Raw genomic sequence first — 12467 nt, 5'->3', positions numbered from 1 at the left:
ACCCCAGTGAGCTTGGATGGGGCTCCATTGTGCCATCCTGCTGCTCCTGCTGCACCCCAGTCTGGGCAGGGAGTGAAGGATGCCAGCCAAGGTGGAAGGTCCCAGGTCCCCTGGCAAAGCCACAGCTCTTCCCACCAGCCAGGACATCAGAAAGGCCAGAAGCAGTCCAGCTCCAGGTCTGCCAGTGTTGATGGCAGGAAAACATGTGGGAATGGAGAGAAATTTATGAGGAGAGGAGTCTGTTTATTATCTAGCCAATGTGGTGCTGCTGATACCATGGATTTATCCTCTTTCATTCCTCCTCTGATTTGTGTCCCTGCCCCTCACTGTGGCAGATTAATCATGGACAGAAAGGGAAGAGAGTCCCTCCAGCTTCCTCCTGTGCATTTAGAGGGTGGCAATGACAGCAGCCTGGACCCTTCACCCACGGCTTTTCCTACAGAGAGAGCACAAGCCAGGCAGCTGCCTGCCCTGCTTGTGATGCCCCGTTCCTCTCCTCCATGGCAGACCCCAGGGAAGGCAGAGGCTGCTGTCCATAATCTGTAGGTGAGAAGCATTTCTCATGGGTCTTCCAGGGTAGCACAGCAAGTGAAAAAAAGTGTGGGTCATGTTTTCCCTTGCTCATGCAGTGCCCTAAAAGGGCTATGAACACTCCTCAAATTGCCTTCAGAGCTACGGTACCTGCAGTCCATTCCCTGACTCCAGGATATGGATTTGAAGGCTGAGGTTTGGAACTCTGGAGGGCAAAGCCTTCCTCTGCTGCTGACTCTCAGGGCAGCAGGAGGCCTGGGAAGGGGTGTGTGGAAACCCAAGAGTGAGAAATAAATCTCCGGTCAGTTATTTGCCCTGGAGCAATGCATGTCTTCTGCAGAGCCTCTTCTGAACTGCCACATGAGCTGGGAATAATTAAACAGTCATTATAGCCATGGTAGCAAAGAGCCCCCCAGATCAATCTAATGCATGACCTTTCCCTCCAATTTTCCTTTTTATTTTTTCAGCCACCTCCTTTTCAAATAGTGGGAGAGAAATGAAACTACGCCCCAGCCACAGTGTCCTGTTCGGCCCTGCACACATGGACCATCACATCCTCACCCACAAATCTGTTATCCATTCTGAGTGGGGACATGGGGTACCAGAGGTTGATAAAGGAAAATCCAGCAGGGCAGAAAGAGTTGGGGATGTGAACAGGACAGAGCAAATAGGGGATTTCAGCGTGGTCAGGTTATGCCACAGTGTTTTATGATTCTGCTGCTTTTCATCTCTTCAGGGGAGGTGGGTGACTGCCCTGTGGGTCAGATTTGTCACAACTGACTGTGTTGGTCACTGAGGTCTCACAAATGCTGACAGGGGGAGCATTGTGGGAAGCACGTCTGGCACTGTAGGAGTAGAACATTTCTAGCTCTGACTGCAGCCTCTTTGGCAATTTTTTAGCATCACTCGGCCCCTTTTCCTATCATGGGATGCAGGTGCCACTGGGGGAGCCACAGCAGGGTAAAAATCCCAGTGTGCTTCCTGTGATGACATAGATCTCACCTGGCCATGCTGAGTGCTGTCACCTGCAGCTAGATATAAAATCAAACTCCCATTTCCTTATTTAAGCATCAAGTGACACTTCCACTTATTTAAACTGGCATTCGCAAAAATCCAATTCCTTCTCCACCCAGCAACTGCTCCATTACAGCTGGAGTTGCCATCCACAGCTCTGCCAGAGGCTTTCTCAGCTGCTGGGGCTCCCATCCCAAGGCTGTATGTTCAAGCCTGAGTCCTACAGCTAAAAATAAATTGTTTCCAATTGTTTTTTGGTTGGGTTTTTTTGGGCTTTTTTTTTTTTTTTTTTTGGAGGTGGGGGTTGTTCTTTTAATTAAATACATCCATTGGCTGCAGCCTGTAGAAATCTTCTGGTTTTGCAGGATCTCATTCGGGAGCTGCACAGGCTGATGCCTGTCAAACAGGGGCCTGCTGAGAAGGGGTTCTGTGGAGGCAGAGCTGGAAGGCTCTAGCTGCATGGCAGCAGCTCTCTTACCTGCTCCTTACTGGGTCAGTGTCCTTCAGGAATAAGCAGAAACAACTGCAGCTGCCCCAGTTCAGGGAACTTAACCTTCAGATAATGACCTGATTTTTCCCTGTGGGAAGAAGCAGCAGCTTCTATTCACGGAGGTGATAAGGGACTGCTCCTTGCATGTTGCCTTTTTATTTCCTATGGCAAGCACACCCCAAAACACAGGACCATAACAAAGTAAATAGGCTTGAAGGTCATTGTGTGTAATAGCAACCACAGCAGGGGTAGAGGAAACCCCAAGACTGTGGATAAGGAGGGCACATATTTGGCTTGCTGAGCTGCCCTTTGGGAAATCATGACAGAAGCATTGGGCTGAACAGCCCCTTGAAGTCACTCAGGGATATGCCAGGGGCTTCCCAGTTGCACGTGGGGATGCTCCTAACCAAATGTGTGCCTAGCATTAAAGGACATCTGCATGTCTCTGGTGTAGCCTGAGTTCCGCTTTCATTGTGAAGAGCCTTGCTGAGAGGAAAGGCTCCTCTTAAAGCTGATGGTCCCCAATCTAAAGGAACAGTGTGTCCTGGAGCACATGGGGATCTGGCTGTGCTGCTCCCGTTAACAGGTGATGCAGTTGCAGCACTGGGCAGAGCCCTCTGGCAGCACCAGGGCAGGGGCCTTATTTTGTCGCCATGGGGACATCCAAACACATGAAGTGCATGAATGCACTGACAGAACTGGTGTCTCAGCCCCCAGAAAGGGAGCCAGTGAGGAAGCAGCCTTGTATCACTTGGAAGTGCAGTCTTCAGGAGAGAGAGAAGGAGGCTGCCAAAATCTCTGGGTCCTCCCAGGGTTTTCCTTGCTCTTCTTTGGTACTTTGGGGGGGTTGCTTAAAAGGTAAAGAAGTTGTTTTGCTGTAATGAACTAGATAAACAATTCCCCAAATAGATTAAAACTAACTGTAACTTAGAAAAGCGGGTAGTAATTATATTTTATTAGCTAGCAAAACACCATTTTTTTATTTCATAAGATAATTCTGTGTAAATCACCTTAATTAGAAGTGTCAGATGAGCCCATGAATATCGTACTTAGTAACTAATTTCCTATGTACAGGTTATAATTTAAAACACATGGATCACTCACTGAGTGGAAATATGCTAGCCATGAAATAATGTGGGGAGTGTTGGGGTTATTACTATGTAAATGTGTAATCATTTCAGACCACTGCAGCCTGGCTGGGTGATTAAAGAGAATCCCAAGGTCTCCAAAGATTGTGCTGTCTGCAAGGGCCTAGAGCAAAAAAACTTTAAAAGGCATCGAAAAGTGTTTGAACTTTAAAGGTCTTGATTTCCCTTTTACCATTTTTAATTTGTCTGCGGTGTTTATGGAGGGGAAGGTTTCTCTTTGCTGACAGCCCTTCGATCCTGAGCCAGCTGCCAGCATTCTTAAGAGGTGCAGGGGGCTGCAGCCCCTGTAATTCAGGGGGCTGTTTAGTGGGATCGGGAAAAGCACGCTTAAATCGCAAGGTCTGGGTGCTTGGATGACCTGGGCTTATGCCTATTCCTAACCCATCTCTGGATATAAAAAAAACCCAAATTGCAAACTCTTATTAGTGATAGAGTAGAGCTACATTGCAAGAAAGGGGGTGAGTATTAATAATCCTCCAGATGAAGAATAAAAGAAAGTCTGCCAAGTTATCTAAACCAGTCCCCTTCCTTATCGGTCCCAACAGCAGTGGCTTGATCTTTTGGCTGACCAGAGAGACTCTCATTCTGAAAACTTCAGTTTCCTGGCCCTAACACCATTTCTAGGAGGAATTAATTATATTCTTCCTCTTTCCCTTGAAAACGAATAATTTTAAACACCTTTAACAAGAAAAGAGAGGAAACGGGTTTGTTTTTTTAATAAGGCATTTGGATTATAAAAGGATATAAAAGGAAGTTGTTTCACACTTCATGTGATTGAGAAATTCAGGGTAGTGCTGGAGGTTTGAGAAGGGATGGAAATCTTTCCCATCGTGCTTGTTCTTGTACGGGCTTGAGGTGGTGCCAGGGCTGTGTCTCAGTGGACAGCAGGAACTAATTCTACTCTGTGATACCTCCTGAGGGTAGAGAGCAGAGCTGGGGGACAGGACACAGGGGGCATCCTGTACCCTTGGTGAGCATCCCGCAGCACATTCCCTGAGGGAAGTGGGGCTGTGTGAGAGGAGATGCCCCAGCCCATCCATCCGTGGTCCCCAGGAACCATAGCTGGGAGCAGAGCTGTGGCATTTGGAGTGACCTGATGACAGTGGATAACTGTTTGTGTTTCCACCATTTCAGGGCAGGGGGCAAAAGGCAGTGGCACTGGGAGAGGAGGGGGGCCATGGCCCCAGGAGAAAACACCTTCCTCCATCCCTGCTCATTTCATAACACCCAGCCATCTGCCAAATCAAGGCAGATTAAAGCCAGCCAAATTCAATTTTTCCCTGCTGGCACTGCAGCTCGGCATCTGGGGCTAAAGTGTCCCCGACAAAGCGAACATGACAGGCACATTGCTTTTTTGTCACATCTAGTACCGTGTTGATCTTCTAAAAGTCTCATAAAAATTTATTGATGTCTCCCATATTGCTGTGATTGAGAAGAAAGGAGCGCGGGTGTGTGGAGCCGGGTGCGCGCACGCGGGCGAGCGTGTGTGCGTGTGTATATTAATGTTTCTGAAGTAGATCTGATTTGATATGTCTTGTTCTATTGTCAGCATCTGTTTAGCGAGGCTTTTTAATACTTTCTGGCTGCCGATCACTCATCCTTAGCCTGGGATGCAGGCTTGCATACAAATTTTGTTATTAAACACAATTCCATTCCCCCCCTTTCCCCAGCCCCCGCCTCCCCCCACTACCCTCCCCCCTCCACCCACCCACCCACCCATCCATCATCTCCCCGGGGCTATGGGGAGCTGGGAGCCAGCCACCCCACCAGCGTGTGCTTACAAGCACAGGCACTGGGTTTGGCAACATATTTCAAGAGCCTTTTGCCTGCTGCAGGTGCTTTGCATTGACAAATCGAATCATAGGGAAATAATTTATTTCCTAATGCTGTTTGCAGCATGTTAGCAGGAGAATTTACATGAGAGAGATTACTTTAATAACCAAAAAATTACAGTGCAGGCCTCCCCGCCATGTCGGCTTTGATATGTAATTGTTTCAAGTTTAACCTGTCTGGAGCGGGGGAAGGTGTTATTAAATCTATAGCATCTCCTGCTAGCGAGGGCAGGCGAGGAGGAGCACCGGGTAGGGACCTCCTTCCCTGCTAAATGGAGAACAAGCTGAATTAACAAATCACTCCGGCCTCCAGCAGAGCTGCTGCTTCCCCGCTGTGCCTGGAGCTGAGGAAATCTTTTTTTCCTTTGCTCTTATACCAATTTAATCTCTTTCTCTTTCCTATTCTCCTTTTTTTCATTGTGCCTGATCCTTCACAGGGCTCACCACCTCTGCTGCCCTCTCCCTGGCTTTCTTCCCTATGCCCCTGCAGATTTCCTCTCTGCTTTTTCCAATGCTGGGAGAGGAGCTTTGCAAGCCCCAGGGTTTGACTCATGTGGCTGGTTTGGGGACTTCCACTTGTATGACCGTTTTGTTACAGCTGGAGAAATAGTTGGCACTGCCCTCCTTCCCATGTCCCTCCAGGCAGGGTGAGGAGGCTCTTGTTGGTCCAGGGAAGAGGAACAATGTGCTTTGCTATTTGACCTTATGAGATCTCTCGAAGCACTCCCCTCCTTGCCTGCCAGTTTTGTGACTGACCTCATTCTCTTCTCTCTTGGCAGCAAGAGCTCCATCCTGAAGGATGCCATGGCAGCAGGCACCCCCAAGGTAAGTGAGCAAACCTCAGTATATTTTCCCTGTCCTCCAAGGGGTGCTCTTTACACCCCTTCACCTTCCCAGCCTACTCCCTGTCCTGCTACTTGATGTCTCCCAGGGAGATGGCCAAACTTTGGGGGCCAGGGGCACTGGGGAAAGCTGCTGTCCCACTGGGCTGGAGCAGCCAAGTCCCTGCACAGGGCTCTGCATTCCTTGTGCAGCCGAGGAACAGTGGAGCTGAAGGACCTGCTGGGCTCTGGGACTCCAGATTGTGTCTAATGACAGCTAATGAAAGCTGATCACACACAGCCTGAGCTCAGCCTGGGAAATCACGTGTGGGAGTTCCTGGAGCCAGAGCCATATGCCAGCTTTGGAAGGGGAGAGTGGGCCTGCCTCAGGGGAGTGAAGCACACCTAAGGAGGAGCCCAAATCACTCAAAGACACCATCTCAGCCTCAAACCCCTCCCCAGGACCCACCTCCCATCCCCTTGGCTCACAATGCAGAAATACAAAACTTACAGAGCATCATGGCATCACTGCAAAGGGCATAATTTACTGATTTGCTGTCAGCTGGACTTCATGTGGCGCAGGGGTGGGAAAGACCAGAGCTTGGGCAAGTGAGCAGGTGGCAGGGAGCACTGCAGGGCATTGCACAGCTTCTGAGAACCATGCTGTCCTCTCTAAGGTGGGCAAAGGCAAGTGCTCCAGGTTCTCCTACACTGCTGATGACACAGTCCAAATGAGGGAGGCTCCTGGCTTGCAGACAAGTACGGGGCATCTCTCAGGAGATGTCTTCATGCTTGTTCTATTAGAATTAACTTCCAGTCTCATTCCCCATTGGCTTTTCTGGAAGCTTATGGTGATTTTTTTGGCATGTGATGTCAGAAGCAAAGACTGACATTTCAGTTCTAGATTTACTCCTTGGGGCTGGTTGTCTTGCCAAGTACATCAATACCTTGTCTGCCTCACCAAGGGAGAGGCCTGGGAGCCACTGTGCTGACCTGAGCTCCTGGCAGGTAGGGATGACTCCCAAATAACCCAAACAATTTCCCAAATCCTTCACAGGAAAAAAGAAATTGCAATGTTACTCCATAGTGCTCCACACTTTTGTCTCCTGTATGACTATACTTTGCTCCAGGAGCAAAGTATGGTCATGCAGAAGAGTGGAGACCTGACCCTTTCTCTCATGAAAACAAGCAGAGCAGAGAGGAATTCCCAAACCCACCACTGCTGATAATCCACAGAGTGTGAGGCTGTCGTGGGATGTCTTGAAGGAGCTGGAAATGGCACCAGCAAAATGAAAGCATCTGGACTGCAATCTTCCCATTCCCTCCTCATCAGGACTCCATGTAGATAACTCAGCAGTCCCAAACACATTGCCTGTGAGGGAGCAGGACGGCTAGGAAAACAGATTAGCTGTTTGGAGGCAAACACGGTGAGTGACTGACAGAGACCAGATAAAGAAGAAGGTCCATCTCACGGCAGGGCCAGGCTTTTGAAGTTTCCATTGACAAAGAATCCCATTTGCCTCGAGCGAGGGGATTAAACTGGGACTGGAGCGTCGTTCTATGTAAAAGAGATCAATCGTCCCCTGTCACCACATGGATCTTTTCCCTTTGCCCATCACGTCTGGGACTAAGAACATTAACTTCAAGAAGCCGGCAGAGCAGGGAGGGAGAGGGTGAAATCAGGAAATCTTTCATTCCCTTCTCAGAGAGCTTGAAAGCTTCTCAGCCCAGGAGGATTCATTATTTCTATGTGGCTTTTGCTGGGAGACAAGTCCTGTGTGGCATGGGAAGGCACAGTGCTGTCACCTTCACCTGAGATTGGTATTAAAGGCCCCTTTGTAACCAGGTGGGATTGAGGAGGAGGGTGGTGGGGAGATGAAGGTTGCTCTTTTCCTTTGTGCCCGCTGCATGTTTGCAACATAGGGTATGAATAGCCCATCAGGTTGTGAAGTCCCTCTTATACAGTCCCAGGCAGATGGATGGGATACAGACCCCCGGAGTGGGCTTGCAGTCCATGTCCAGGCACCCAGGCATCACTGGAGGTTTGGCAGGCACCTCCAGGGAAGATCTGTGCCACTCTGGAACTGATGGAAGGGGACTGCTGCAATGTTTCCTGGCCAGTCCTTTTCCTGGTGCCAACAAAAAGGCCAGCAGCTCCAGCAGCTCAGCAATGGGAGAAGGGGCTGCACCTCCCCATCCCTCAGGAGCTTCCAATGGCAAAACAAACAAGGGCAAGCTGGTTTCACTCAGGGACATAGAAACTGGAATGACTGCAGGCTGGTAGTTACTTCTGTGTTCACCAGTGGCTCTAACTCTACTTTAGGGCTCATTTAGGACCTTTGCACACTACCATAGCATCACTACCATTGCCACTTCTGTGCTGCCTGAGACTCTTCCTGGGGGGCAGCTGGAACTAGGGATTTCATCTTCTCATGCTCTGTGGCCTAGCTCTGCTCCCACTCCTTCCCCACAGTTGCCCCAGCAAACATTTCCCTGGGCAATAAAAGCCCAGATGTAAATGCATGTTCCTCTCTCACTGCTCCCCTGCCCCTGAAGAGCTGTCACTCACTGCACTGGGTCAATTTTCATGGCAATATGTCAAAGAAAATCCAATCACTCAACATGGGATGTGATGAATGCAGGATTATTGTATCAGATTCTTCTATTATCAGAGCGGACTGAGGCAGTGACAGCCAAGCAAGAGCTGCAAGCTGGGGCTCCAGCCAGCACCACTGCTTGGTGCCTGGGCTTCCTCTCTGCAAAGGCAGCTCAAAGGGCAGCGCTGAGCACCACAAATCTGCAGTGTTCAGGATCCTCATCTGCCCTTAGAGACCAAGCCTAATAGATGGTGATACACCAGTGTGGACAAGGCACTTGGACAAGGAGATTGTCACTCTGAAGGTTCCTTTCTGAAGGTCTGTCCAAGCCAGCCATGCCCCAGACCTCTGTGAGGCCAGAGCTTCCCTGCAGCACTCCCCAGCATGGCCTGAGCCTGGGTCTCGGGCAGAGCAGCAGCAGGAACATCTCACAGAGGCATATGGAGAACACCACAGACACTGTTTGGACTGGTGGCTGCCCAGGAGTATGTAGACAGCTGTCAGCAGCGAGAGGTTCCCTTGGGGATCATTCCTAGACTTCATGCTCTCCCCTTGCCTTTCTCCCCTTGCCTTGGCTGCCTCTTGCAAGGCAGGAGAGGAGCACACACTGGGTTGAACCCATGTTGGTGAGGTGTAAATCCAACTGTTCCCACTCTTCCTTGAGCAGCTGGTGATAACTAGAGAGTCAGCATCTCCAGGTCCTCCTTGCTACCTAAGAGCACTTCACTACTGCCTGTATTTCAGGGTATTAGCTGCAGACTGTTACCTGTGGCCTAACAGGTAAACTTATATCCCCTGTGGAAGAGCTGGTACTGATCACTGAAGGGGAAGAGACCGGGTTCATGAAGCATCCCAGCTCTTGTGATGGGTTCAGCATCCATTTTCCACTGCTGCTTCCTAACACATGGCTGCAAATTGCCTTTCCCACTTCCAGTCCTGGCTGTGCTCTTGCTCTTGCTGCAAACACTGACGTGAGTGGCCACGAGCAAAATCTATCCCATGCACCCAGCAGATGCCTGCGTCTGGTTTGTTTAGGTGTGCACCCAGCTCCACAGAGGGTGCCCGCAGGCAGGCAGCCAGCACTCTGCTCCCAGACCTCCGGCAGAGCTGGGAACCAAGCCACAGTGCCAGAGCTCTTTGCTTCCCCCACCCACCCCGTGATTTTACAGCTTCACCGAGCAGTTTGAGAGAGAATTACAACATCAGGTGGGAAATTTGACCACTAAAGCCCTCCAAGGAAAAAGAGCTTCGAAACAAGAAAGATTTGGAGCCTTAAACCTTGACAGAATGTCTGTATTTAGCCCTTCCCAGCTGCCTCACTTGAGATGAAATTTCTACCACAATCATTTAACTTCTTCATATCATGTCTGGTGGTAGGAACAGGGTACGGGTGTCAGTGCCCTGGGGTTTTAACTCCTTCTCTTGTGTCACTGACAGACTGGGAGGTTGGCAAAGTCATTCACCGTATCTGTGTTCCCTCCCTCTGTAACTGTGATTTACAAGGAAAGATTTAAAAGCTAAATCTGGGTATTGTGGCAAAGCTATTGCCAAGCTGGGGACATGAGAATGGCCCACAGATATGTGAAGGAGAGGAAATTACGTAGGATGAGTGTTAGCTGGCTGTGCTTCCTGCAGTTTGGGGTGACGAATACCAGAGTCACTCCAAAACCAAGTATCTGCCAGGTTTTATTCCATAAAACAAATTGCCCCATGACCAAACAAAGCCCCTCACTCCCCTTGGGCCAAACAGCTGTACCCTCCCATTAGACCAGGGGAAACCACTGCATTTGGCAGAAGGAGCAGAGAGGGACAGACCTAGGCCAGACTTCTTTCCCCCTCCATCTCCAGAGTGCTGATGGGCAGTTCTGCTGGAAGGGGCCCCCTTTCCCTCCATGTAGCTGGTGTCTCTTCCAAGAGGACACACAGCTCCATTACAATCCCAAGTGTCACTGTAACATGCACAGAAATTAATTAGTAGCTCCCATTTCTGTAAGCTTATTCTGCTTGTGAACCACTGGAATTTTTCAGTGAAGGCCAGAAGCTGCTGATACCATTATTTCTATTCACCATTCACACTCTTCTCACATTTAAGCCTTTCATCCCCAGCTCCATCCCACCTTTATCTCTGCCAGCTAAAAGCCACTAGATAATTTTACCTCTAACTTTTCCCGGGAGCAAATGTGGACCCTCCAAAAGCTTCTAGGAAACTCAGCTCTAATAGTAACATCTTTGTGTCGGGGATCCTCCAGCAATAACATAAAAAACGGCTAGCAGAGTTAAGGGGGAAAATCACAGCAAGGCCTGGTATCACTTATTGCTTTCGGGTTACAGTTCCCAAGTGATAACAGCTATTAGCAACACTTTGACGTCTTCCCTACCGTGGAGGGGAGGGCAGGAGACAGAAAACATGTCAAGCCATCACCTCCATGTTAAGTGATAAGTACCTATTTAGACGGCAGAGTTAAGGCTGAATGCATCAAGCAGGGAACACTTTGTGCCAAAAAAAAAAAAAAAAAAAAAAAAAAAAAGAAAAAAAAAAAAAGAAAGAAAAAAAATTTAAAAGGCCATATAGATACATAAAAAGCAGGGTTAGGGTATTTGTTCTGCTGACAGCAGCTGTGATGGATTGTTTAAGAAAAATAGACTCCTTATGTTTTTCCAGGGCTCTCAGAAAGAGGAGTCCAGCACTTTAATACTCTCAAATGACTGGCCTTGAGAGGCAGCAGAATGTCAGAGCCACCGGCTGGGCTGTGCCCACGCTGACACCTGCCCCGGCTGCCGGCGAGAGGCCGCGCTTCGGGCTGGGGGCGGCGTGTGCCGGCAATTTCCATCCCTTTCCCTGCGCTGGCGGCTGCACCCTGACAGCCGTCCCCTCCCTTCGTGCTGCCCGGGGCCCCGGCCTGGCGAGCCCGCGGGGCAGCAGCCGGTGGCGTGTTGGCAACGGGAGTCCTTGCCGACATTGCCTCAGCGCTGCCCACGGCTCCTCCAGCCCAGCAGGGAGGAGCAGGTCTGGGGATCGATGGCCTGGGATCACAGCAGCTGGCATACAGGCTGCAGGATGCACATTTGATTCATACCAAACCTGCCCCTGTATTTATACATGTAAACTAGGTGTTGCTCCTAGTTTCGGTGAGCTGCTGAAACATTCCCAGCTGATCTCTGCAGGATTGCAGGTCCATGGAGTGTGTCGGGAGCCACCGAGGTGAGCCTTGCAGCACGAGCAAGGCTGATGTGCCCTCGGGATCTGTGGACATCCAGACACATCTCTTCTCCTTGGCACGGCACAGCTGGGCTCCAAGGGGCAGGAAGGAATCTCTGAGCAGGGCCATGGCTGCCCAGCATGGCAGGAGGGGCAGGAGGAAGGAGGGAGTACAGGGCTTGGACAAGATTGATGGCCTCGTTGCCATTAAGAAAAAAATTAGCCGGTGGCGGCTATCATATTAAAGGGTGAAGAAGCCGTGAATTATTTTCTTAAAGATCTTATCACTTACAATGATAATTTTACCTTCCAAAAGGCCACTTTTAATGAGGCAAGGCAGGCAAAAAGTCATGATTTAATGCCAGATTTTTTTTTTCAAACACATTTTACTGCTTTTTTGTCCATGTTTAAAAAGCGCCGGTGACCTTTTTTTATTTAGCCTGCCCCAGGTGTAATGCTCAGTCTGATCCTCTCAGGGTTTATAACCTCCACGGAGAGTGCCTCTACCCAACGGAGAGATGATTTAAAGGGGAGGGAGAAATATGAAGCTGCACCACCACTCACATACAGCCATTGCTCCAGCTTTGATGGTGGGAGTTGTGGAGGGGAGACCAGGGAGGGAGGAGGGTCCTCTCCCCCCAATATCCTCACTCAGACACACTCTGAAGGGCAGCTGGGATGTACTGGCAGTCAGGCATGGATGAGCTGGCTGGTGGCCTTAACCCAAGGGAAAAGGGACATCTCAGCATCAAGGCTTGTTCCCACCATGCTGAAGAACCTGGTCCCATGGTAGGGAGCATCTCCACATTAGACCTGTCAGCACACAGAGCCCTGA

The 12467-nt window shown here is 49.8% G+C and overlaps 1 protein-coding gene across 4 annotated transcripts in view; it reads left to right on the top strand.

Moving 5' to 3' along the window:
* The window catches only part of RNF220 (ring finger protein 220), a 213973-nt gene that overhangs the window by 138855 nt on the left and 62651 nt on the right, over positions 1-12467 (top strand). For all 4 annotated transcript variants that reach the window (XM_053949884.1, XM_053949885.1, XM_053949886.1 and 1 more), the window contains one exon: positions 5795-5840. In XM_053949884.1, the coding sequence (XP_053805859.1) occupies positions 5795-5840 (46 nt within the window). The remainder of the gene's footprint in view (positions 1-5794; positions 5841-12467) is intronic.

Source organism: Vidua chalybeata, chromosome 9, assembly GCF_026979565.1.
Source record: "Vidua chalybeata isolate OUT-0048 chromosome 9, bVidCha1 merged haplotype, whole genome shotgun sequence".
NCBI classification, from domain to species: Eukaryota; Metazoa; Chordata; class Aves; order Passeriformes; family Viduidae; genus Vidua; species Vidua chalybeata.
Note: the sequence above shows the minus strand (reverse complement) of the source record. Positions and strands in the feature narration are given on the sequence as shown.